General features: G+C 45.3%; 1 protein-coding gene across 2 annotated transcripts in view; it reads left to right on the forward strand.

The window, feature by feature from the left end:
• Positions 1-27,318, forward strand: part of SLCO3A1 (solute carrier organic anion transporter family member 3A1) — a 328,719-nt gene that overhangs the window by 54,091 nt on the left and 247,310 nt on the right. For both annotated transcript variants that reach the window (XM_007164979.2, XM_007164978.2), the window contains exon 2: positions 8,251-8,716. In XM_007164979.2, coding sequence (XP_007165041.2) covers positions 8,251-8,716 — 466 coding nt within the window. The remainder of the gene's footprint in view (positions 1-8,250; positions 8,717-27,318) is intronic.

Genomic DNA, 27,318 nt, shown 5'->3' on the forward strand with positions numbered 1-27,318 from the left:
AAGGCCAGAGTCATGTCTAAATCAGAGGTTCTCCATGTAATTCTTACTCTGCTTTTTAAGAAAAAATTGTAAATTTACACCCGTTTATTATGTGGTCATAAAACAGGCTAAATCATTCCATCAGAAATAAAGCGACATTGACTGTTTGTCTTCCCTGGCCAACCTGCGAGGCGGGCAGGCAGTCTCTTTGCCACCAGGGCAATTACAGGACTCATTGTTGTGTTGTCCTCTGTTACCTGGCTCTGCAAACCTCAGATCCTGGAATTCACAAATGAATGCCTCGTGCATGCCGTTTCCCCCGTGCCCTAAATGACTGGCTCCAAGGAACTGCTGTTCAAGTGAAAAACAAAACCACACAATGTGTACCTCCCTCACCTGAAGCAATTGCTGCTGCTGCTGCTTCATCCTGGGGAGATGCTATCTGGGCTTCTGTGGTTGGACCGCTTCCCGCCTTTGCTGCAAGACCACGTCCTGGCACATCAGGCAAGCAATTGAAATGCGCTTGCAACTTCCTTTCATGGGATTAAAAAACAAACTTGCATTGAAGTTGTGCCCGGAATGGCTTTTCCATGGCAGCAACAGGAGTGCTTTGTAAACTTGTTATAAATGGCCAGCGTTGTTATTGCCAGACTCAGGAATAAGGCAATTTTCCGAACTGGATTGACGGAGAAGCGAGCAGGAATTTGGCAATCTGTGGCCTGCGACCAAATCCAGCCATGGCTTTTTTTTTTTTTTAAAGATTTTTTGTTGTTGTTGATGTGGACCACTTTTAAAGTCTTTATTGAATTTTGTTACGGTATTGTTTCTGTTTCCTGTTTTGGATTTTTGGCCACGAGACATGTGGGATCTTAGCTCCTCGACCAGGGATCGAACCCGACCAGGGATCGAACCCTCACCCCCTGCATTGGAAGGCGGAGTCTCAACCACCGGACCACCAGGGAAGTCCCACGGCTTATTTTTGTTAATAAAGTTTTCTTGGAACACAGCCGTGGCCATCATTTACATACTGCTTACAGATGCTGCTTTTGTGTTAGGATGACAGAGTTGGAGTTGCTGCAGAGACCAAGTGGCCCAGAAGCCGAAAATATTTACTGTCTGGCTCTTCACGGAAAAAGTGTGCTGATGCCTGTTCAGGAGCCCCAGTAAGGGGATCTCTGGGCCTTTCTTTGACTACAGTTTAATGTGAGGTCGACATCCACACTCTTTCTGCATCTGCTCCCAACAGCGCTGGGCCCCGCTGCTGGGCGGGTTGTTTGAAGGTACAGCTTCCTCCATGTTCCCCGGGCGGCGGCCTGCTGGGCTATGGTGTCTCGTGCCTCTCGGAGCAGAGGGGCTTTTAGATGCAGGTTCTCTGCACTCACGGGCTCTCCCCAGCCTCGCAGCTCCCTCAGCCCTCACACGGGCTCCGGATCGAGGCACGGCAGGCTCCCCAGGGTCCTTTTCGGCTCCAGCTTCCTTGACCCAGGCCTCCCATCAGCCGTGGCTCTGCTGCTGTTTACATCTGAGGCATCACACACAGGCACCCTTCTCTGTGGTTCTGCCAGCTCGCCCCTACGTTAGCCTCGTTTCTCACCAGCTCTGCTGAAATAGTTGCCTGGGCAGTTTCTCCTCCCTCCACACTGCGCCACACCTGCCAGGATAGTGTTGCTGAAGGATGGCTCCTGCTCAGGAACCTCCCCTGGCTCCCCAGGGACCCCCAAATCAACCCTCAACCTAGTCTTCAAGGCCGTTTTATCTCCTCATGCGCTCTGAGGCCAAAAAGGTCTTCCTCCCTTTCCCCAGGGATGCTCTGAATTTCCCCTTTGCCGTTCCTCCCCCCTCACACCGGTCAGAATGGCCATCATCAAAAAATCCACAAACAGTAAATGCTGGAGAGGGTGTGGAGAAAAGGGATCCCTCCTGCACTGTTGGTGGGGATGTAAATTGATACAGCCACTATGGAGAACAGTATGGAGGTTCCTTGAAAAACTAAAAACAGAACTACCATACGACCCAGCAATCCCACTTCTGGCAATATATCCAGAGAAAAACATGGTCTGAAAGCATACATGCACCCCAGTGTTCACTGCAGCACTGTTTACAATAGCCAAGACATGGAAGCAACCTAAATGTCCATCAACAGAGGAATGGATAAAGAAGTTGCAGTACACATACGCAATGGAATATCACTCAGCCATAAAAAAGAATGAAATAATGCCATTTGCAGCAACATGGATGGATCTAGAGATTGTCATACTGAGTGAAGTCAGACAGAGAAAGAAATATCGTATGATATCACTTATATGTGGAACCTAAAAAGAAATGATACAAATGAATTTATTTACGAAACAGAAACAGACTCACAGACTTAGAGAACCAACTTATGGTTACCAGGGGGGAAGGGTGGGGAGGGGAAGGGTGGAGGGAAGGGATAGTTAGGGAGTTTGGGATTGACATGTACACACTGCTGTATTTAAAGAGGATAACCAACAAGGACCTACTGTACAGCACAGGGAACTCTGCTCAATGTTATGTGGCAGCCTGGATGGGAGGGCAGTTTTGAGGGAGAATGGATACATGTTTGTGTATGGCTGAGTCACTTTGCTGTGCACCCGAAACTGTCACAACATTGTTAATCGGCTATATTCCAATATAAAATGTTTAAAATAAAAATGTTGTGGTCCCACCCCCGCTGCCCATCTATTAAGATCTGATTCATCCTTGTTGCATCCCAGATCGATTTTCCTCCGCATGCAGCCAAAGGTGTGTTCTCATTCCCTTGAGCCCCCTGCCACTTTACTGCGTGACCCTGCATAGTAGGCTGTGCTGTTAGGACCCTTTCTTTCTGCCCTCCCCAGGTTGTAAACCCTCACAGGGCAGGGATTCTCTCTCAGCTGTAGTTATATTCCTTGCACCTCCTGCCAAGCAGGCTCTGTGTGGCATCGAATTGGAAGTCACACAGAGCATGCACGCCAGGGATGAGGGCGGCTCTTTTAAGTGTACCTACTGTGCGCCAGCTGCTGAATCATGACCTCATGATGCATGCATTGTTAACCTCACCGCACAGGTGCAGAAACAGCTCAGAAAGATTGACATGGCCAAGCGCTCTCAAAGCCAGATTTGAATTTGAGGCTCCGGTGCTCCAGCGCCACGTGGATAGGACCAGGGTGCAATGTTGTAACCACCCCTGCACACTCAGCCCCTGTGCGGAGGCTATACCAGGAGTCTCTGCACACACACACACCTCTGCCTGCCTGTGTATTAGAATCACCTGGGAGCTTGGAAAATACTCATGCCCGGGCCCAGCTCTCACACATGATATCACAGTCCTGGTGGTGGTGGGCTGGGCATGGGGGGGCGGTGCTGGTGTGTTTTTCCAGGTGATTCTAGTCTAGTCCCCACTCCCTGAGCCAGAATAAGAAAATAGACTGTGGGAGGGCTCACGAGGGCAATTCTGAGCTTCAGCTGCTGCTCCAAGAGGTTGGCTGCTTCTTCCGTGAGTCCCTGATAAACTTGGCCCTTTCAGAGGTGAGGAAAGGCCCGTCTGTCCCTGGCCGTGGTCTCTGGGTGCCTCCTGTCTCACAGCATGTCCGCAGGTCTCCCTTTTGGGCTGGGCCCCCATCTCGGCAGGTGACCGGAGTGTGCACCTCAGACTCCCTAAGAGGTGAGCCTCCCCCAGATGCCACCCAGCTTTCCCATAGAGAAGAGACTGGACGTGAATTGGAAATGAGGGAGTGCTTTTAATTGGCATCTAATTAAAAACAAAACAAAACAAAACAAGCTCTTTAAGCTTGAGGGGAGACAGGTTTGTTGAGGATGGAGCGCCCAGTGGTGCAGTGGTTCTCAAAGTCTGGTCCCCAGATCAGCAGCATCCACATCACGTGGGAGATTGTTAGAAATGTAAATTCCCAGACACATCCCAGATGCACTGAATCAGAGACTCTGAGGTTGGGGGGGGCGGTCCAGCAGTCCGATACCCTCCAGGTGATTTTGCTGCCAGTGAAGGTTGAGAACCATAGCTCTCGATTGATGATGAGTGTGTGTGTGGACACCTGAAATGTCAGTGGTGTTCACCCCTCCCCAACTCTGGGCACCAGAGACCCCCGGGGGGTTTTATAAAACCTTGGACTCCTGAGCCTCATCTCAGGGTTTGGCAATCTATATTTTTAACAAGTGCTCCAGGAGATTCTGAAATGCAGGTGGGTTTTTTTGTTTTGTTTTGTTTTTCAATTGTGGTAGCAGAAACCTGATAAATATTGCATTCTTTTAATAATAACTTTGTATCTACTTGGTGCAAGGTGAGGACAGTTCCTCTTTTGCTCCTGGAGTTGCAGCTCCTTCGTGTCTAATTATCAAGACATTTCCATCAGTTCTGTTACCTGTTAAGCATAGACAGCCGTTGCCGTTAGCAGGCATCTTCCTCATTGCTGGATCGTTCATTGCCATGTAAAAGCCGCCAGTGGGTCTATGGCCTCATGCCTACTTAATTAGTCCAGCTTCTCCAAATTGTGTTTTAAGTGAGTGAAGACATTAGCCTCTGATCTAATTGATCCACAAAGCATCTTTTCAGAATGTTTGTGTAGCTTAACTCTGGAGCCAGAGAGGTGTCCCTGAGGCTTTCAAGAGGCCACGGGGTCAAGGAGGTAAGGACGGTACTACTCCTGTGACCCTTGTGGGTTGCTCTGCAAAGAGCAGTTTTGATTCAGGACAAGAGCGGCAGGCACAGGCCCCTGCCCTCTCTAGAAGAGCGGATTCTTTTTGTTTTGCCCGCAGCTGCCTCTCTCCTCACCATCCTTATGTCATCCTAAATGTCCACACCTGTGTGATATTTTATGACAGGGTACACCTGCTGGAACGGAGCGGTTGTCATGTTTCAGATCTGCCTAGTACGGATGTCGTGAAGCCTTGTGATAGAAATGAAATATGACTTCTGCTCCATTTCTGCCACCCTTCCTCCCACTGCCATTGCCCTTTTACTCCTGAGGTGGAGGTCACCAGGCTGCGGACCTGCCAGCCTGCTCGAGGTGACTCTGGTGAACCCAGGTGACCCTGCCCACATGCGTCCACTTCTGCATCTGGCTTCTTTTAGGCATCTCTCAAGTCCCGTCATCAAGGACTGAGTGGACCCCCCAGGGCCCCCCGCCCCACCTCTCAGGCAGTCAGGCTGTCTGCCTTTGTCCTTCCACACGGCGTTACCTCTTATAAGCCTCTGTTAGAGTATTTATTCCATCGAGCTTGTTTGTGTTACGAAGGAAAGAAGGGACTAAATGAAACCTTTGTTTTCACTTGCCCAGACCTTTCAGAAGGATCTCTGGGAGAGTTTGAAAGCCATTTTAATGAGACCAGGACTCGCTAAACTTCTTTTCTCGACAATGGCCAGTACTTGGTGCTTGAAAAATAATTAACTAGGGCTGCATGAGTTGTGAGCTGGCCTTGACTTGGTTAGAAGCACAGTGGAAACAGGAATCAGAATCGGAATGCCGGCGATCGAGGGCAACACAGATGTCCCATCCTTGGTCATGATCGGGGACCTGTACCAGTGTTGAGTACTGCCCTGCAGAGGTCACCCCCAGGCCCAGTGCTGATGGAAAGGCTGCAGTAGTTTGTGTTGTTGTGTTAACGCTGTGCTAACCCACATAGAATCACCTGGGGGGGCTTTAACAACATCCCAGGACCCAGGTTGCCCTGGCTTAGAAACTCACAGAGGGACCAGGCATCTGAAATTTTTTTTTTTTTAAATAAACTCTTTTATGTCACTTACATGAATTTTTCTTTTAATTAATTAATTAATTTATTTATTTTGGCTGTGTTGGGTCTTCGTTTCTGTGCGAGGGCCTTCTCCAGTTGCGGTGAGCGGGGGCCACTCTTCATCGCGGTGCGCGGGCCTCTCATTGTCACGGCCTCTCCTGTTGCGGAGCACAGGCTCCAGACGTGCAGGCTCAGTAGTTGTGGCTCACGAACCTAGCCACTCCGCGGCATGTGGGATCTTCCCAGACCAGGGCTCGAACCCGTGTCCCCTGCATTAGCAGGCAGATTCTCAACCACTGCGCCACCAGGGAAGCCCCATCTGAAATTTTTAATGCTTTCCCAAGTGCATCCAATCTGAAGGTAGCATTGAAAACCCCTGGGTTAAAGGAGTCTGTTTAAATGTGTGGGGTTGAAATGAGGCTACAGGAATTACTGGGCTAGTGTCTTTTTTTATAATAAAGGTGAATAGAATAGAGGCATGCTAATCAGCACAGGTGTGTGTGTGTGTGTGTGTGTGTATGTGGACATTGCAGAGAGGCTGTGGATGCCGGGATGCTGACACCAGTGCCCATGTTTATACATTTGGAGGAAGGCTAGATCCACTGACTCTTCTTCCTTACTTTCCTTAGCAGCACATGCCCAGTCACTCAGCAGAGGCAGCCAGATCTCCCCAAAGATGTAATGCTGCCTCTTTGATGCTTCTCAGATTTTCCTGTTCATTTCCATTGCCACGGTACTGACCTTTTCTTCTCCCTTCTCTCAATAATAGTCCAGCCTTTTTCTCTGCTGGCATTCACTCCTGCATTCTTCCACTCCATCCATTCTCCACACTCTGACCATACCTGAGTCACTCTCATGTTTTTAGAGCCTTTGCTGTTCCCCATACCCGAGGATAAATGGTGATCATGGCTGTGGATAGCCCTTACCTAGCATTTATACATACATGTGTTTATGCCTGGCACCAGCTCTAAGAGGTAGCGCTCATACCTATTTTACAGATGGGACAGTGAAAGCATGGGGTGACTTGCCCAAGGTCACACAGTCACGATGGCCCCAGGCTTTCTGACCCCAGAGCTTTGGTTCTGCACCCCTCAGCTTCCCCACCTCTCTCGATGCTCTCTGGCCATGTAGGGAAAGGCTGCTCTGTGCTAACAGACTTTTCATATGTTATGTCTAATCTTCGCATCCATCCTGCCAGGTAGGCATTATTATTCCTCTTTCACGGAAATCAGGGCTTGAAGAGGTTAAGTAACTTGACCAAAGTCACAGAGCTAATTAAGGAAATAATAGGTGCGATTCAAACCCGTTGCTCCTCCCTCCAGGCTCTGCATTCTCTCCACCACACTGCAGGGGATTGTCTGATTCCTTTAGGGTGGCCTCTGTAGCTCCTTAGGGTCTGTTGCCAACCTATCTTTTCACTACCTCCATTCCATTCCATTATGAAATCATGCCACCCAACTTTTGCTCGCCCTGTTCCTTTTGCCTGGAGTGTTCTTCCCTGCCCAACTAGGACTCCTACGACAGGGACTCCTGTCTTGCTGATAATACCCTGCGTGGAACCTGCAAACAGCAGGACAGGGAGGCCATTTGCATTTTCTCTCCACCTCAAGGAGCCTTAAAATGATGCACCTCCTCTTGACCCTCCTACTGTGATTTTGCATCATGAATGTAACATGTAACCAACATACATGTCTACCTTTCTGCTAGGTGGCATCTTTGAGGCCAGGTGTCCTCCCTTCCTCCTGTTTCTATCTTTTGTGTCTAGGGCATTGTGAAGCCAACAGCAGATGTTCAGTAGATATTTGTTAAACAGGTGAAGGGCAGACAAAGATGTAAAGGTGGGGAAAGTCATCAAACTCTACCACCCGAGGGACCTTGGTGGGGCTAGACTGCACAGGTCAGGGATTCAGGGATGTCTTTACCTCTAGGGAAATGTCCACTGTTTAGAAATTTCCAGAAGGAAGCAAAGAACTAATGATTATCCTAATGAGCTAATCTAGCGTGTCCATTTTGCTCCCCTCCCAGGTTTTTGTTTCCTTGTGTTTTTATTTTCTTCAGTATGCTTTGCTAATAACCTCCTGGTAAAAAGCCCGTGGACCCTATATCCTCCAGCATGGACTTCATAAATAAGATGTAGTTGGGAGAGAGCCTGTGAAAGCTGTGGACTTCAGGACTTTCACAGGACTTATGAGCCTTAAATGGTGGCGGCCGTGGGGATGCAGAGGTCGTTCTTATGCAGTGAGGCAGAATCTTTCAGAATGGAAACAGATGCCAAGGAAAACTTCTTCCCCGATGGAAGTTAATTCTTTAACCATTAAATTAGGGTTATCATACTAAGTAAACGGTTTTTGGACTCTTAAGGTTTAAATCACTTGGCACAGCTGGTAAAAACAAAACAAAACAAAACAAAAAACTGCGAGGCGGGAGGATCCGCGATGGGCAGGTGCGCTGCGCGACGGGAAGGGGGCCTCCTGGGTGGTTTCCATCAGCACTGGCGTTGAGATTGCATTTTGCACCCCACAGGTGAGCGTCCTTACCACCCTGGAGCGGAGGTTCAACCTCCAGAGCGCCGACGTGGGCGTGATCGCCAGCAGCTTCGAGATCGGGAACCTGGCGCTCATCCTCTTCGTGAGCTACTTCGGGGCGCGCGGGCACAGGCCGCGCCTCATCGGCTGCGGAGGCATCGTCATGGCCCTGGGCGCGCTGCTGTCGGCGCTGCCCGAATTCCTGACCCACCAGTACAAGTACGAGGCGGGCGAGATCCGCTGGGGTGCCGAGGGCCGCGATGTCTGCGCCGCCAACGGCTCGGGCGGGGACCAGGGGCCCGACCCGGACCTCATCTGCCGCAGCCGGACCGCCACCAACATGATGTACTTGCTGCTCATTGGGGCCCAGGTGCTCCTGGGCATCGGTGCTACCCCCGTGCAGCCCCTGGGCGTCTCCTACATCGACGACCACGTGCGGAGGAAGGACTCCTCGCTCTACATAGGTAAGGAGCTGCCCCAGAGCCGGGGGCGCGGTTCCCTTTTGGTTGATTCTCAGTGTCAGTAACCAGGGCATGTTAACAAGAGAAGGAAACGTGGGCCCCTGAAGTGTTAATTTTCCCGGAGCACAGATTCTCAGACTTGGATACACATCTCGGGTGTTTTGGAAAATGCTGATGTCTGAGTTGCACCTCCAGAAATTTCGGGGTAGTTGGTCTGGAGTGCATCCTGGGCATGTAGTCTTTAAAAAGCTCCCCAGGTGATTCCAATGTGCAGCAGAATTTGACCTCTGCTGTGCTAGAGCCTCAATAAACCGTGAGTGGGAAGCCATGGTCAGGGGAAGTTTTATGTTTATTTATCTGCCTTTTTGTGTGTGTTTGGACTTTGGGCTATTCGGCATTAGCCACTGAGGAATACTTGGGGATCTACACATTGGAAACCCTGTTTTTAATCATCAAAATGATCTCCTGGTCATTGTCCTGTTGAAGGTCAAAGAGAAAGGGGATTGCATGCCCAGCGTTTGGTATTATTCAAAGTTGGTAACTTTTCGTAATTTTTTTTTTTTTTTCTGTAACGGGGTATGCACTGGAACTGCATATTTGGGAAGAAATAAGGTACATGTGAACTTTGAAAAAATGTTTTGTGCTGTAATGGTTTCTGCTATTTTGTACTGGAAGGATGGAAGCTATTTACAGGTGTTGGGCTAAGAAACATCCAAATGGTGAATTACAATTACAGCAAACGTGGCTCCTTCACTGCTTCTAGGCACTGCCGCGTGGTCATTTGTAGGGTGAGGGCTGGCCTGCCGAGCATCTCCATTTCTTGTTTACCAAGTTTAATTTTGCCTCCCACAAGCTGTTGGATTGTATGACATGCCCCCAGTCACTGGGTGCTAAGCTCTGAAAAAATTATATCCACCCACGGAAGCTTTGTGCTTCCCAAAAGCGGTGTGCCTTGGAGTATAAAGTTAATTATAATATGAAGTTTAGGTTAAAATAGAATTTGATAAGAATTTGTCAAAAAGCTTCCTATCTGCCAAGTTTCCACCATACGCTGCCCAAGCTTTCTGAGACAGGAGGGTTCAGAACTGCTACACACCTGAATGCTGATTTTCCTCTGTGACTTTCTGTCCCAACTGTGGCATAGATGACTTTGTTGAATAAATATGTCGTATGTCTCAGCCCTCTGTGAACAGGCTCTAGGAAAGAAAGGTGGAGAATATGTATCTCCCCATCCAAGGGATGGAGCCCCTGTGGACCTACCTGTGAAACACAAAGTAGAAGAGAAGATTGCTCAGGCCGAAGATGGCTAGTCGCTTCTCCCTGTGGTTAGGGGTTTCCATAATTGTGTGTGAAGGTGGGCACAGTGGGGAGAGGGGTCTAAGGAAATCATTTACATTTTGATGCTTTTAAGGCTTCAGTGAAAGCCCCTCCTCGTGAGTTTGTTGCAGACCAGGACATGGGCCACAGCATGTAGCCAAAAGAGTCTCCCCAGGTCCATCCGGGCCATTGGTCTCTGACCTGACCAATATCACTCTGGTACCCTAGGATAGATATTTTTTGGTAGCAGTAACAGCAAATAGATAAATCAGGGCACATGGAAGGACATGGGGAGTGAAAAGCTGAGTTCTTATCTCTGATGAGGAAATCAAGTAGAAAAATGTCTCCCCAGAATGCCTCCTGAAGTCACACCAGTGGTAAATCACCTCTGCTTGGGGGCCCCTGCCTGGAACAGCAGGCTCAGAGCCCTCTTCCAGAAGTCCGCCCTGATGAGTTAGGCTGTGGTATTTCCTGGCACTGGATGGGGCCTGGTCTGTCGGTACAAAGCTTTAGGACGTGGCCTCATTTTGGTTTTGTGGGAGGTGGAGGCTTGGGCCACAGGGCTGACCATACCAGGCACAGGCCCTTCTCTCTTTCTGAGACCTTGTTTCTGGGATTTACAGTGAGTCTTTGGTAGGAGGAAAGTCTCAACCAAATTTCTAATTGGGCATCCTTTTCCTCTGTCATAGTTCAACATTCACAGAGTTGGGAGTGTCTTTTTGTGTGGTGTGTGGGCATCTTGGTGGCATCTGGCCAAATTCCAAAATATGACAGTACAGGACTGTGGAGATGGCCTTCCTGAGTGCTTCTGAACTTGTTTCCTGGGTCTGTGTTTACAGGGAGCAACAGAGAGCAAGCTCTCTGCACAGATTGGCCTCGGTAGGTGGCCTTTTATTCCATGCATGGTTTGAATTCTCCAGGAACAATTTAAAAAGACCATGCATATGCAGAGCATAACTGATTCAGTCATTTATTGTACAGGTCATAAAAAGTATTTGTGATCATGAGACTATTTTAGCATTTATCTCCTCTAATAGGGAGCTAGTTTCTGAAGCCACTTAATTTGGCTTCGGGAAGTATTTGGGGGAGCCTGCTGAATGGGATTGGTATGACTTACGGCCTCTTAACTCCCTGCAAGAGAAAGACAGTCTGAAGGGACTGGTGCTGGGACTGTGGGTGTTGATGGTATCCATTGAGGTGGCATAGCACGTGTGCCCCTTGGTTCCAGCTCTTGCAGAGCTGGTAAGAGAGAGAGGCCCATCTAGCCATCTGATCATATGCCTGACATGTGAGTGTAAACTGGAGATTGAAAGGTTTCTAAATCTTGCCAGTGTGAAGCATAGGTTGTTCACAGCTGCTCCTTTCCTGCGGGTGTAAGCAGGGAAGGGGGCGTTAACTATGCAGCGCTCTGGCCACAGGCCACTGGTGACAAGCCCTGCCCCTGGGTCACCAGCTGGGTGCCTTCGGCACAACTGTGGCCATGTCCTAGACCCCCTACAGCTAGGGGGAAAGGGAAGCATTCCATATTAAATCAAGCTGATACTTTCCACCCAAGTCACTGTTTGCTTCAGCCTCTTGTGGCTGAGTCACTGCCAAACTCCTGGATTCCTTGATGGTCATTCACAAGGGGCTTCTCCTGCTGGCACTGTTCTCTGGCCGTTCCTGCCCAGCCTGGGGAGGGAGCCAGGGGAGCTCATTACCAGGGGACAAAACCCAATGAATGGGGACGCGGCTCTGCTGGCAGGCTTTTCAGGACCACACAGTGTGGAGCCAAGCCTCACAGCGTGGCTCGACAGTGACCCGTGGGTAGCACGTGGCGTTCCTTCTTCCCAGAGAGACTGATGGAGCAGAGTGGCGGTGGGGACCGTTTGATACGGTGGCATGAGTGGGGTCCACCAATCGACCCTTTGGGAATTACTCGTGCCGTTAACCCATGTTGGGACCTTCCATGAGCTCAGTTTTCTTAGCTGCCGTGTTTCTCCGAGTTCAAAGCACAGCCGGTTGTATTGTAGGCAAGAGTAAGTAGGCTAATGTAATGGACTCGCTGGGTCCTTTCATTAGATTGCTATGGCAATTGGTTGGTGCCTTGTCTTGTCTTTTTTTTTTTTTTTCTTTTTTTCCCTTGGGGAGGAAAAAGCTCCAAATGAGAGTGGTAAGGATATTTTTTAAAAATAACTTTATTTCTAGTTAAAAAGTATTACACGTTCACTGTTGACAACTTTGGAAGTATAGAAAAAGAATCATTGAAGAATAATTACCCTTAGCTTTATGGTTGTATAAAATCCTTTTTTCTGCATCGGTATGCTTTTCTACACACACAAAAAATGTGTTTATAATAAATAATGTTTTGCTACTGTATTCCTCTCATAATATTTCATGAACATTTCCCCATGTCACTAAATATTCTTCGATGGTATTCTTTCTGCATACGAATATTCCCTTGTGGATCTATACTGTAATATTTAATGCCCTCTATCGTTGGACATGGGTTTGTTTTTTAAATGTTACTGTTATAAACGAAGCAGACAGGTGATCTGTGCTTCTGAAAGGTTAAGTAACTTGCCTAAGATAATGAATGGGGCTGAGCCCCAGGCATGAGAGTGATGTTTCTTCCAGGTACGTCTGGGATCTGTGGCAAGGCTGGGGTGGGTGGGGCTGGGTGCAGAGGGCTGGTGGATGCCCCAGGGGGTCAGGTGCAAGTAGGGGCATTCTGCAAGACAGCCTCAAGTCTTTGGGAAATAGATATCAGAGGAGTCAGGAAGGTCAGAAGAGAGCCGTGTGTCTCAAATCCAAGGGGAGAGGTGCGATGGGACTGGAGAACGGGTGTGAAGGCAGAATAGAGAGTTGGGAGGAGGAAGGAGGGGCAGGAGAAAGAAGAGGGGGCCTGGCTAACAGTTCACATCAGGGTTTCTTGAAGGAGGTTGTGCCCCTGTTTCGTGGTGCTTTAAGCAGAGATCAGCACAGATCAGAGCTGGTGAGTTCCGTGTTCTGCTCACCTCTCACCAGAACTGTGGACAGCATACCCTCACTCCGCTGTTCATTCTGTGTGGAATCATGATAGCCATTAGGAAACTGCCCTTATGTTGTGCTGGAAATCTGTCTCCTTACAACTTTGCACACACTGTCTCTGGTTCTGCCCTCTGGGTCCACTGTGGGGAATTGTGATCCCTCTTCCACGTTTGGTACCTCCACAGCTGGCTGAGCACCAGCCTCTCACGGGCAGGGAAGGTCACCTAAAATTTGACTCTTCTGTGCTGGGACCTCCGTTCCTTACTTGATGCAGTTTCCTGCCACACTCAGCCACCATTTCCCTCTTTACGAGGGATGCTAAGGCTGGAGGGCTTGTTACTAGGGGACAAAAACAGGTGAAGGGGGCATGCAGGATTTGGGTACTGTATTGCTTTGCTAGGGCTGCCATAACATAACACCACAGACTGAGTGACTTAGACAATGGAAATTTATTTTCTCACAGTTATAGAGGCTGGAAGTCCAAGATCAAGGTATCAGAGTTGGCTTCCTCTGAGGCCTCTTTCCTTGGCTTGCAGATGGCACCTTCTCCTCCTGTGTCTTCACATGGTCTTCCTTCTTTGTGCACATATCGCTGGTGTCTCTTTGTGTGTCCTAATTTCCTCCTCTTCTAAGGACACCAGTCAGATTGGATTAGGGTCCACCCATATGATCTTATTTAACCTCAACTACCTCTTTAAGGCCCTATTTCCAAGTAAGTCACATGCTGAGGTACTGGGGGTTAGGGCTTATATATATGAATTTTGGGGGGGACATGATTCAGCCCATAACAGGTACCAAGAGGACCAGTATCAAACAAGCTGAGACTCCTGCCTCTTTTGTCCTAACTTTTCTATAAGGAACTTCATTGTCATGTTTGTTTGTTTTTTCCAAGTACTCAAGGACTTATTAGAGGATGTAGTTTTTTAAAATTTTTTATTTTGGCACAATTATAGAATCACAAGTTGCTGCAAAATACAGGGAAGTTCCCCGTACCCCTCATCCATTTTCCCCCAATGGTAACATCTTGCATCACTGTAGTACAGTATCAAAACCGGGTAATGGGGCTTCCCTGGTGGCACAGTGGTTAAGAATCCACCTGCCAATGCAGGGGACACAGGTTCGAGCCCTGGTCCCAGAAGATCCCACATGCCGTGGAGCAACTAAGCCCGTGCGCCACAACTACTGAGCCTGTGCTCTAGAGCCCATGAGCCGTAACTATTGAAGCCCGCGTGCCTACAGCCTATACTCTGCAACAAGAAAAGCCACCACAATGAGAAGCCCATGCACCACAACGAAGAGTAGCCCCCGCTAGCCCTAACTAGAGAAAGCCTGCGTGCAGCAACAAAGACCCAATGCAGCCAAAAATAAAAAAAATAAATAAATTAAAAACAAAAAACAAACAAACAAAAAACGGGCAATGAACATGGATACAATTCATGGGGGTTATTCAGATTTTATCCGTTTTATGTGCACTCATTTGTGTGTTTCTGTGTGTGTATTGTTCTGTGCAGTTTTATTACATGTGGATGATGGTGTTTTAAAAATGCAGAATGGGATCAAGGTGAAAGCAGATTGTGTTGAGTTGTGTGAGTGTTTGGCAGACAGATATACATGTGATACCAACACACACGTGCATACACACACACGGGAAGATATGGAGACAGAGAGGAGGCTGTAGGTAGAGCAGGGGCCAACTAGAAGAAGGGGATTCTTTGAGGAGGGCTTCTGCCTTCCCCAGAATGGGATCCTCGCAGGGTACCCAGATACACAGAGCAGTTCCTCCAAGTCGGGAGGCACATATATTAGACATGAATGTGTCACACTTTTCTTTGTGTATCACTTGTGTTGAAACCCAGTGGAGACCTCCACATTCAGGTTAATGATGCAAAGAGAATTATTCTCAGATTTCATCTGCCAAATGTTTGTTTAGCACAAAGGTCACTAATACCAGGCAGCAACCAAACAGAACTAAATTTCTCTTCAGAGCCCTGGGAGCCCAGAGTGATTTTGTTTCTGATGAGTTTTTATTTTAACTTGACATTGGGGAAAAATGTGTTTTAACTCTCCAAAGAGTGTGGGTCGGGTATGGATCAAATACACTGTGACTGCAGTTCATCTGAAAAAATAATTAAAAAGCCATCCCTTGTGGGAGCAAGCATAGAAACTTCATTGATATTGAAGTTTCCCTTGTTAATTTCTTTTTTTTTTCTTTTTTTGTAAATAAATGAGGCTGTAAAACGTCAATTTGTTTTGTCTGCGTTCCAGTCCCTCTCTCCAGCGGCTGGTCACATGCCATTTTCAGTGTGTTTTAGCAACTTGCTAGGAGACATGCATGTGGCTCTTATCTGGCACTTGCATATTGCCCGGCTGGTGGATGTTTCTCATTCATTTTCAGCCACTCATAATTCATGCCCCTTGATTCATGGAATCACTGCTGTGCTCACTGCCTCGGTGACCTTGGGCAAGCCTCTGAGCTTGGGCTCTGGAGTCTGACAGTCTTGAGATTCAAATCCTAGCTCCTCCACAGACCTGCCCACCAGGATTTCAGACACATTTTCAGTTGACCTGAGCCTGTTTCCTTATCAGTAAAATGAGCCTGGAATCTACCAAGCGAGGCTTTGCTTGGACATTAGGTATCACGTTGTGGTGGAGGTCAATAAACACTGTCCTGTTCATCTTTGTGGTCGTATCATCTCCATTTCCAAATGTAGAAACGGAGGCAGGAATAAGCGATTGACTTATTTAAATACACGGGCAGGTCTTTTGACAAGAGTGGTTGGATATTGATTTTCAGCCTGTGATGCAATCCATCCAGTAGATCTGAGAAGAGCAACCTCTTCCATCCTGAATTAGATCAGCAGGGCTCTTATTTGCCTGCACACCCCTTCCTGTGGCTCATCTCAAAGTACAGAAAGTGCTAGAGCTGTCCCAAGCAGCAGGCGATCTGGTTTGTATTAAGTCAGAGGCACCCCACAGTATGGCCATTGCCCCAGTGGGATATATTTATTGGCTTTCTGGGTTCCAGCACATTGCTTCTTAATTTGCTTCTTAATATTAGTTCAGTTTTTGAAAGAATGTATTCTTGTTTTAGTAAAATTGGGAAAAACAAAAACAGAATAAGAAAGCATAAATAATTTGTAAGCAGATACCTATAGAAAATTATTGTCAATGTTTAGGTATATTTCATTCCAGCCTTTTTTGTTTGTATTTACTTTTACCTAGTTAAGACCATACTCTAGGTAAACCTGCTTTTTATCAATGATAAACCTTTTTGTGTATCATAAACAGTAAACATCATTTTAGATGACTGCATACTATTTTGTTAATCTAGAAAATCTGGAATGAGTTCATTGGGCATTTAGGTGATGGATATTTTTGTGACTGTAGCCTCATCCACATTTACTAAAGCTCAGGTTAGTTTGGATAGATTCAGTGGGAGGTGGAAACCAGCCTATTGGCTTTGCCGTGGCTTTTTCCGGAAGATAAATGAAGGGCGTCATGAAAAGAGGCTTTGGGCCGGCAGTGAGCATTGGTGCCCTTGTTTTGCAGCCCTCTCCCACATCTGCTCAGGGTAGCAATCCTAAGTCCTGCGAGGGCTCAGCTAGCAAATGAGGAAAGCAGGCTTTGTGGAGACTGGGGAACCAAAGGGCCTTGCCTTGTCCTCAGCCATCGTTGCCCTGTGGGAACTCAAAGTCAGTCTTGCCAGATCTTCTGATTTTTTAAGAGAGACTGGAAATGCACATTTTTCAAGTGGAGTGAATTGCCTGCTCCTTGCAATCGTCTCCCAACCCTCTGTGGTTCAACGATCACAGAAGCCAGATCAAACACATCGGTGGCTTTCTCTTTGCAGTTCTTTGCTCCAGACCATCAATTTCAGATGGCATTCGCCTTTTGAGTAGCAAATAAATTAAATAAGAAAGGAAAAAAGGAGGGAAGGAAAGCAGTTGCACATCATGAATGCCACAACCAGAATAAGTAGTGTTATCTACTGTGATTCTGAATGATACGCATTTGCTTGGGGAAGGGGGTAGGGCTCTTTCCCAAACTCAGGACACAGTGGCAGAAATGAGTGGAGGACCACTGCTGAGCCGGCCTCTCAGTGTGCTGTCCTGGCTGAGGCTTTGCTCCTGCCTCATAAGAATGGGAACTGCAGAATGGAAAAGAAAGGAAACCATTTCTCCCAGCTAAGCATGGGCAGAGGAAGAAGAATCCTCCTGAGGGTTCCCTGAAGGGAGCATGGGAATGCAGAAACTGATACCATTTGGAGCTGGTTGAGGCCTGTGGATGTTTACTGTGTGTGAGAGAGCATCTTTGCTCAGGGATTTTAGAACACAGCGTCATAATGTGTGATAGGAAGAAAGACCAGAGGCCCAGGCTGACCTAGAGAAGATTCGTGGGGAAGTGAAGATGCATGTGAGGGAATTTTCCTTCCATAAGCTCCTCAAAGTCTACTGTTCGTTACTTCTTTACTACCAGCCCTTTACTGCACCTGACTAGTGAAAGCAGACCCATTCTATTTTTCTTTTCAACTGTAATGCAAGTATTATGCTTAAATGAAAGATTTTGAGGTATTTTCCTGAATAGCATGAAACCTTTTTGTCTTCAGTTATTTCTAGACTATTTATTTCTCCTTTTTACAATAGTATTGGCTTTACTTCCTCTTTTCCTTTCACCCACAAGAAGCTTTCTGTGAGAGGAGACACCATGAAGGGCTTGGTTTCTGTAGAGGATTGTGACTTGCTATTGTTAGATTAGGGATTACTATAGGTGAATGTCCTTCCTCTTCGGTGGGAAGTGAGTTCTTCATTGCTAGAGAATTCTTTAGTGTTAAAGTGCCTCACATTAGAGTCTTTTTTGTGGATGTTTGCTTTTGTCTGTCCAGAACCTCATTGTTTTCATTGGGAAACTGCCTCTCCTCATCCCAGGTGGTTCTTGTGGGCTGCAGAGATGATCATGTGGTCCAGGCATGGCCAATCATGACACAGAGAAAGGCTGTGGTCTGCAATGAATGGCCCAAGGAGTGAGACAACCAGAGTCCGCCATGAGGTTTGAAAAATGGGCTGGAGGGCTGGGGCAGGGAGAGAGAGATCACTTTCTCTTCTAGGACTGCTAGCTCTAACACCTCTGAATGCCCACAGATTCCAGTGTCCATCTTTGTTTTCACATGCAGTAAACTTGATCTAGGAATGAAGACAGCAAAGGAAAGTAGACCAGGGGGAAAGAGAGGGCAAGAGGGCTCCCTGTATCCAGCTATGCCTGAAGCTTGCATCCCAATTAGCATTCCCCTTAGAATCCCCTTGAGCACATAAATTATCCTTTGCAGCATTTGCAGTCAAATGTTGTGGATTAGGATCCTGTGTAATGAGGCTTAAATGTCTAGTCATGTCATGTCAGAGTTCGACTGGATTGCTTTCCTCTTGAGGTGTGACCAGGTACCTTCCAACAAGGATGAGTGTTTCTGTCTGCATGTAAGGCAGGTGTCCAATGGTCAAAACACTAGCTTGTTCATAATATCAAGGTATTCTAAAGAACCAATCAACTCATGGCCCTATATAGCCAATAAAAGGATTAGGTCGAAAGTTCTGGTTTAGTTCTTCATTTCTTTATTTCATAGACTTTTAAGGTGAAGGATAGGGACCCAGAGGCCAAAAGTAATGCCCCCTCCACTTTCTCCCTACCCACCCACCCCCCCCCCAAAAAAACAAGTCAAAGTATTTAAAAATAAATAGGCTTTGTGCAGGAACAGTAAGTGTTTAGTAGCAAATTTCTTATGTGGGCAGGTGAGTGTTGAGCATGTGAAACTTATTCAGTGGTGCTGTTTATTGAATGGAAAAAACATAACCAATCCTGGCTTCTTTACATGGCTGCGCTCGCTAAAGCTACCTTTACTCCCTCTAATGGCTTCAGTGTCAAGAATGAATAAGCTAAATGAATATGTTGCAATCCCAGCTCGGCTTTCCCATTTCATTTTTGCCAAGCAGTGTATGTGTGGTGTATGTGTGACGTGTGTGCATGCATGTGTGTATTTTTGCCGACGTACAGATAAAATCTGAAGATACTAAAGCATTAGACGGCTCATGGACACTCATAAAAACTTTCTTTTATTGCTTTTTAATTTAAAAAATTTTTATTTTATATTCGAGTATAGTTGATTAACAATGTTGTGTTAGTTTCAGGTGTACAGCAGAGTGATTCAGTTATACATTTAGATGTATCTATTCTTTTTCAAATTATTTTCCCATTTAGGTTATTACAGAGTATTGAGCAGAGTTCCATGTGCTATACAGTAGGCCCTTGTTGGTTATCTATTTTAGACACTCATAGAAACTTAGGTGTAGTCTTGAGAGCTGGGCTTCGTGAATTTGCCTGGAGAATGTCAAGAGAAATTGAGGGCTTCTTAACTGGGCTACTTGAAGCTAAAGGTTTTTGGATGTGCTTTAGGGGGAGGGGTCCACAACCTTTTAAGGTTGTAATGGAGATGTATATACACACTTGTGGGGAAGCTTTCACTGGATTCTCAAAGAGGTTCATGACCCCAAAAAGGTTAAAACCACTGAAAGTCCTTATGTTGAGCAGACCCTGATGACAGGAGACTTGGGGTGAGATAAACCAAGATAGTCGAGGTGATACGCTCTATGGTGTGACAGATGGCATTTGGGGACTGGAATGTTGTTCACTGCTCAGCCCTCAACTTGCTTTGCTCCCTGGGGCGACATTGTACTTACAACAGGAAGCATTGGAGCATCGCTTAGGCAACTGTGGGTAAGAAGTCAGAATGTGTTCCCAGTGGCACTGGAGACACCCTCTCAGCCCTTGTCCTCCTGTGCTGCTGCCCCCTCCACCCCACCCCCCAAAAAATTCCTTGGCGGCTGAAATTTTCCATCCCTACTTTCAGCCTAACCGCGGGTGTTTTGGGTAATATTCAGCAAATTTTTTGTGCTGACTTGAACTGATGCACAGATAGGAAAATCAAAACCTTTTTTTTTTTTTTTTTTTGCTCTAAAAGCAAAAACATTTTAAAAATGCACTTGGATCATTAATAGAGTCTGAACTCTCAAAGTCAAAACTTTCCATGTGTTGTTACTAAGAAAAATTCTCTTGAGGCAATTAAAAGCAAAACAAACAAATAGGCAAAAAGTTGTGAGGGACCCAAAAAAATCATGTGAGAGTGCCAAATCCAAAAAAATTTTTTAAAAGATACAAATGAATGTATTTACAAAACAGAAAGAGACTCACAATAGAAAACAAACTGGTTACGAAAGGGGAAAAGGGAGGGGAGGGATAAAGTAGGAGGTTGTGATTAACATATACACACTACTATATATAAAATAGATAACCAACAAGGACCTACTGTATAGCACAGGGAATTATACTCAATATTTTGTAATAACCTATAAGGGAAAAGAATCTGCAAAAGAATATATATGTGTATAACCGAATCACTGCGCTGTGCACTAGAAACTAACATGATATTGTGAATCAAGTATACTTCAATAAAAAAAAAAAATCATCTGAGGACATAAATGAACTTGGCAAACTTTTTATGGGTAAAACATTTATCCCAAAGTTTTTGGGTTTGCTGCATTTGAGAAACCTCCTTATTGTCTTTACCAATTACCATTGCCTCTTATTTCAGGTATGGAAGGTAGAGGGGGGTTTGGAGTTGAGCTCATCCTAATGTCTCTTCAAGGAGACATGCTTTTCCCCCTTTCTCTCTAATGTTCTAAGCATGTGATGCAAATGGATGTGATTTCCCACTGCTTCCCTTTTCTGGGCAAGACATTATTAACCATAAGCACATTCACAGCTGCCCACCTGCCTTGTGGGTTGTTAATGGAGTTTACAAAGGGAATTTGGATTCCCAGCAAGAGGCCTCATTAACACAGCAAGGATCTAATAGATTCTAAAATTGTGTATGGACACTCAGAACCTTTGGAAACCCAGTGGTGTCTATTCTTAGATCTAAGTCATTTCACCTGCCCTGGGCTCAGTCTGTACATTTCCATCATGGGGGGAAAGAACCTTGTCTTGATCGAGCCAGATCAACTGTATTGGTTTAAGTTAAGCATTAATGCCTGTGATTCAGGGGCTAAAGACAAGATTCAAAAGCCATCAGGCTGTATAAAGGACAAAATGTCTCCCACACTGGTGCTTTAATTTTATTTTTTTTAAATACCGCCTTGTTACTAGCCATGAGCAAGTGTTTAATTTTAGGGTCCCTTGTTGTCACCAAGAAAATTCAACAGTTGTCTGCTTATTTAGACAAGTGTGTTAAACACCCATGGGTTTGAATAATGACCACAGTAACACAATACACTAGCTCTCATTGATGGAGTCTCTACTGTATGACAGACAGGGAATGGGAGCCTTACATGTGGTTGCCCTTGCTTCCTACTACTAGAGCCCAGAGAGATAGGGGTTGTTATTCTCAGTGTACGGATGAGGAGACCGAGGCCGAGGGAGGTTAAGCAGCTTGTCCAGGGTCATACAGCTAGCAGGTGGCAAGGCCTGGATTATAGTCCTGGTCTCCATTACCCCATATCTTTCCCACCATATGCTCCCCTCCCCTGTCCTTAGACACTATGATGCCCCACCAGGGTAATATAGGACCCCAACTGTGCTATGCTAAGTATTAAAAATGGCTTAACCCAACTACCTAATTCTTTCTCTCTTTCTTTGTTTTGTATACAAAATACCTAGAGCTGTGGGTTATTTTAGCAGTAAAGTATGAAATGGTGATGAGTTTCCAGGCCAGGAGAGGTCTGATGGATGCAGGCTGCTCAGGGCCTGGCTTCCCCATGGGAGTTTTTAAAACTCTCCTCAGATAAAGCTTTCTTCCCACCAAAAAACCCCAGTGACTTGTTTTCACAATCTCCCTGTAGTAGAGTGAGAGAAACACTCACCAGACTGTTTTGTTTACATTGGAGACCTAGCAGCATTTAATTGGTGTACATTCATCCCTGTTATGCAACTTGGACTTGAGTTGTTTTCACTCGCAGGCTCAGCTCAGCTGACTTGCTTTTCCGTGTAAGTCAGGGAGTGACTTTAGAACCTACTAGGTCACGGCTGGGACAAAACTGGTGAGAAGGTAGGATAAGAAAGATTTCATGGATCAGGGATGAACACAGGAGAAAGAAAAAGAACAAATACAGATCAACAAGTTACAAGAAGGTCATTCCCAGGGCCTTTCATCCTGGGAAAATAATCAGCCTCCACAATTGTTCCTCCCAGTGGGGTTGTGAAGAACTTCAAGAATAGAACATCTATGGAAATGAACTGCGTTAGCAGGAGAAGGTAGTTACAGGATGGGTCAGAGAGTGGTGGAGTCCTCCTTTAGCCACCGTGGGGAACATGATGTCCAAGTAGCTGAACACTCTTCCCTGTACAGGCAGACCTCAGAGATATTGCGGGTTCCACTCCAGGCCACTGCAATAAGGCAAATATCGTGATAACGTGAGTTACATGAAATTTTTGGTTTCCCAACGCATATGAAAGTTATGTTTACACTATACTGTGGTCTATGAAGAGTGCAATAGCATTATGTCTAAAAAAACTGTATATACCTTAATAAATAATATTTTAGTGCTGAAGAATGCTAGCCATCATCTGAGTCTTCAGCAAGTCATAATCTTTTTGCTGGTGAAGGGTTTGAAATATTGCAAGAATTATCCAAACATGACAGAGACATGAAGTGAGCAAATGCTATTGGAAAAATGGCTCCGATTGGCTTGCTTGATGCAGGGTTGCCACCTTGAATTTGTAAAAAATGCAATATCTGCAAAGTGCAATAAAGCGAAGTACAATAAAATGAGGTCTTCAAGCCTCACTTTACTGAGATCTTGTCGGTGGCCTGTAGGCAAATGACCATTTTTTACTGGTCTACCTGGGGGGAGTAGAGAGAGGGTTCAGAGGGCAGAAACCAGGTGTGAGTGACCAAGTGTTCAATCTAGGAATCAATTAGGAATAAAGTTGGAAAGTTGGGCAAGTGAGCTCCTCCAGATCATGACTCCGGCTCCATATTTCTAGCTTTTTTTTTAAATTAAAAGTTTTAATTGTGGTAAAAGAAAGTCATAACATAAAATTTACCATAATAACCATTTTTAAATGTGCTGTTCAGTAGCCTTAAGTATACTCACATTGTTGTGCAACAGATCTCTGAAACTTTGATCTTGCAAAACTGAAACTCTGTATCCATTAAACAACTCCCAGCCTCTGGCAACTACCCTACTATTGATACTTTCTGTCTTTATGGGTTTGACTATTCTAGTTACCTCATATAAGTGGAATCATGCGATATTTGTCTCTTCGTGACTGACATTTCACTTAGGATAATGTCCTCGAGGTTCATCCATGTTATAGCAGGTGTCAGAATTTCCTTTTTAAAGGCTGAATCATATCCCTTTGTATGCATACACCACATTTGGTTTAGCCGTTCATTCCTTGATAGACATTTGGATTGCTTCTACTTCTTGGCTATTGTGAATAATGCTGCTGTGAACATCTGTGTGCAACCTGTTTCTGGCTTGTTAAATGACATCTACTTGGGTGTCAGGCTCAGCTTAAGGCCAAAATTCAACTCCTTAATTTCCTCCCAAGTTTGCTTTGTCATTGACTTACCATGTTCTTTCCCTCCTAACCCCTGCATTTAAAAGCGACCACCTCTTACTGGTTATGACTCCTGAAGATCCCTTGTGTCTGGCTCCCAGTTCCCTCTACATTCACTGCCCCAGAGACTCTCAGCCCTTCTCACCTGGACAATTATGTCTACTTCTTATGAGTCTCACTGTGTCCAATCTGGCATATCTCCAAATGGTCTCCATGGTGCTACTGCTCCAAAGCACATTCTGTACGAACCTGGAGAGATGTGTATTTTTCTGGAGGCTTTGTTACAAAAGTTCCAAGCCATCTGCATGGAACTTAATTGGATTTTCTTACATGCCCAGTGAATAATAACAATATGCTTATATGTATTAATATAATGCATGTGTCTAAGATAATAGTACTGTAATTTTTGAGATACTTAAAATAATTTGACTGCTTTTTCACAAGTAGAGACATGTTTAATTCAATTGTCTACATTTTGTTCACACACTCATTGATTTAACAAACATTGGTTGAAAACTTACCATGTGTCAGTCAAGGTGCTGGGGATCCACGGAGGAATCAGTCCCAGTACCACTCTGTAAGAGTAGTGATAACATCGGCAAACACTTATATGCACTTTCTGTGTGCCAGAGACTGGCGAAGCTCTTTAGTATATTATCTGGTGTGATTCCCAAAATAATCTTTTAAGTTTCATTGTCTGCATTTTATGGGAGGAAATCAGGACACAGATTGAGTAACACGCCCAATAAGAGACAACGTGGAGATTTGAGCCCGGGGGGTTTTTTCTCCAAGGAAGGTGTTCCCAGCAAACTCTATCAGCAGCTGTCATGAAAAGCAAGAGCTTGAAAGATAGGGCAGAATGAAACACCAGACTAATAGGAACCTGCACCCACAGTTGCATATGTGGAGTGGGGAAATATTGACCAGATGTGCTCAGGAATATTTTACAAGCATGAGTGGTGACTCAGTGCCTTGCAGAAAGACAGGCTGTCTTCCCAACCATGGCTGCTGTTAGAGCCTTGCCTGTTCTCAAAGCGAGGACTTGTGTAAACTCTGTGTCTCATAGGTGTCAAATGCTGTTCCCTGATGTGATGCATTATCCAGGAAAGGAAATAACATGACAAAGCCTCTCACCCAGACTCAGAAAGGAAGGTGCTGTCTGAACTGGCTCTCTGGATGTCTGGGAGAAACAGTTTCGGAACTTGGTAGTGTTTACGGCTGGGCAGGTGGTGTTGACTTCCTGTGAATCACGGAGGCCAGCCCGAGAGGGACCGCCTAGCCCTGTGTGTGTGTGTGTGTGTGTGTGTGTGTGTGTGATGATGAAGGGAGAAAGTGGAGATTGTTATTCATCACACGAAAGACAAAGCATGTTCTTTTATGGAATCATTTCACTCCTGTTGGAGATGACCAAGCAAATAGTCCATAAGCATTAAACTTTTAAAGTCAGGATGGAAGATTAGTCTCCACAGCTTGCCGTCTGCAGTGGTGAGGACTTAGAAAGCTGTGGGTGGTGGGCAGCTCCACTGGGAGAGTGCACACCATATGCTGGGCCCTGAGCTCAGCGTTGCCCTATGTTCCTCATTTTATCTTAGTCATGACCATTTTACAGCAGAGGAAACTGAGGCTCAACAGAATGAAGTATCTTGTCCAAAGTCATATCTCTTGGTAAGTGAGTGATAAGATTTGAGCATAATGTCTACTGATTGTGTCTGACCCCACAATTGAGATTTTATAGAATAACTGATTTTTTTTTTTTATTATGGGAAATTTGAGTCATATCTAAAAGTAGAAAGGATAGTTGAGGTACTTCCCTGATGGTCCAGTGGTTAAGACTCCAGGCTTCCAATGCAGGGGGCCGGATTCAGTCCCTGTTCGGGAAACTAAGATCCCACGTGCAGAGTGGCCAAAAAAACCCAAAAAGATAGTTGACTGAAGCTAAGTGTGCCCATCGCCCAATCATTATCAACACATGACCTTTCTCTTGTTTCATCTGTATGTACCTCTACCCAGTCTCCTCTCTCCTTGATTATCTCAGATATATTGCTTCAGAAATTTTCAGATGTATCATTTTTGGGGCAACTATTTAGTATTTATTTCTAAAAGATAAGACCTCTTTAAAAACATAATCACAATATCATTGTCCTGCCTTACGAATTAATAACACTTTCTTAATATCAACAAATACTACTCAGTATTCAAATTTCTGCAGTTGTCTCAGATAAAAATGTTTAATCAGATCCCCAAAGCTCTATGCTTTGCAGTTAGTTGCCTTGTCTCTTAAGTATCTTTTAAATCTATAGGTTCTTCTCTCTTTCTTCCTGCCAGATAAAGAAACTGGATCATTTCTCCTGCAGTTTTGTACAATCTGGGTGATTCTTTTTAACATGTTCTTCTGTCTCCTACTTGCATTTCTTGTAAGTTTGTTGTTAGAGCTAGAGGATTGAGCAGATTCAGGTTATTTTTATTTATTTATTTATTTATTTATTTATTTATTTATTTATTTGCCAAAAAAACACTTCTAGGTGGTGATGTGTACTTCCATTACAAGACACATGATGTCTGGCCCTCTCTTTCTATGGAGTTGACAGCCATTGTTGATCATGGCCTTGATAGTGGTAACATTCAAATTCTAGCATTCCTTCTTCATTTATTACTTCTATTAAGAGAAAGTTCCTTATTTCAACTATTTTATTATCCTGAGGTAGTACTGGAACAAGAAAAGCAGGAACTCTTTGAGTTCCCAGACCCAGTTCCAACGTGTGCATGTAGAACCTTCCCCACACCAACAAGCAGTTCTGGTGTCCAAGAAATCAACTCAACTCTGACTCTGTCTACCCGGAGATAGAATCAGACTCCACAGGTAAAGGGCTCAGTCCCGCAAGACCTCCCTCCATTTCAGATGTCATTTGCACCTTTGCTTCTGACTGAAGCGTATAAATCATAGGTTCCTATGACTCCCTCCTTGGTTCCATTAATTTGCTAGAATGGCTCACAGAACTCAGGAAAACCCATTTACTCAACTAGATTACCGATTTATTATACAAGGAGATTAAAGGATATGAATCAATAGGCAGATGAAGAGATACATAGGGCGAGGTCTGAACAGAGGAGCTTGGGGCCCAGCACAGTGGCACACGGAAGCATTATGGTTCCCCAACATAGGAGCTCTCTGAAAAAGGGACCAAAAAGTTGTCCTTCTGGGCTTTTATGGAGGCTTCGTTACATAGTCATAATTGACTAAATCATTTGCCGGTGACACTGATTCAACCTCAAGCCCCTCTCCCCTCCCCAGAAATGGGGGGTGGGAGGGGTGGGACTGAAAGTTTCAACCTTCTAATCACGTTATCACTTGGTTGGTTCTCCTGGCAACCAGCCCCACCTGGGGTGGGATGAGTAGTCACCTTCATTAACATAAACCCAATTGTGATGGAAAGGACTCGTTATGAATAACAAGACACCCATTTCACCTTTGTAGAATATGTATTTCTTATAAATCATAATATCAGAATGATTATCAAAAATAATTTAAGATATTTTTTTTCTAGTTCTTTTTGTCCTTAAAGTATATCCTATTAGGGATATATAGTTATATTACTGTGTTTAAAAATCATTAAAATGGCTTCTCTCTGTGTGGTTAGGACTCTAATTCAATGAGCAGTTAAACTTATTCCATG

This window comes from Balaenoptera acutorostrata, chromosome 3 (assembly GCF_949987535.1).
Source record: "Balaenoptera acutorostrata chromosome 3, mBalAcu1.1, whole genome shotgun sequence".
NCBI lineage: Eukaryota > Metazoa > Chordata > Mammalia > Artiodactyla > Balaenopteridae > Balaenoptera > Balaenoptera acutorostrata.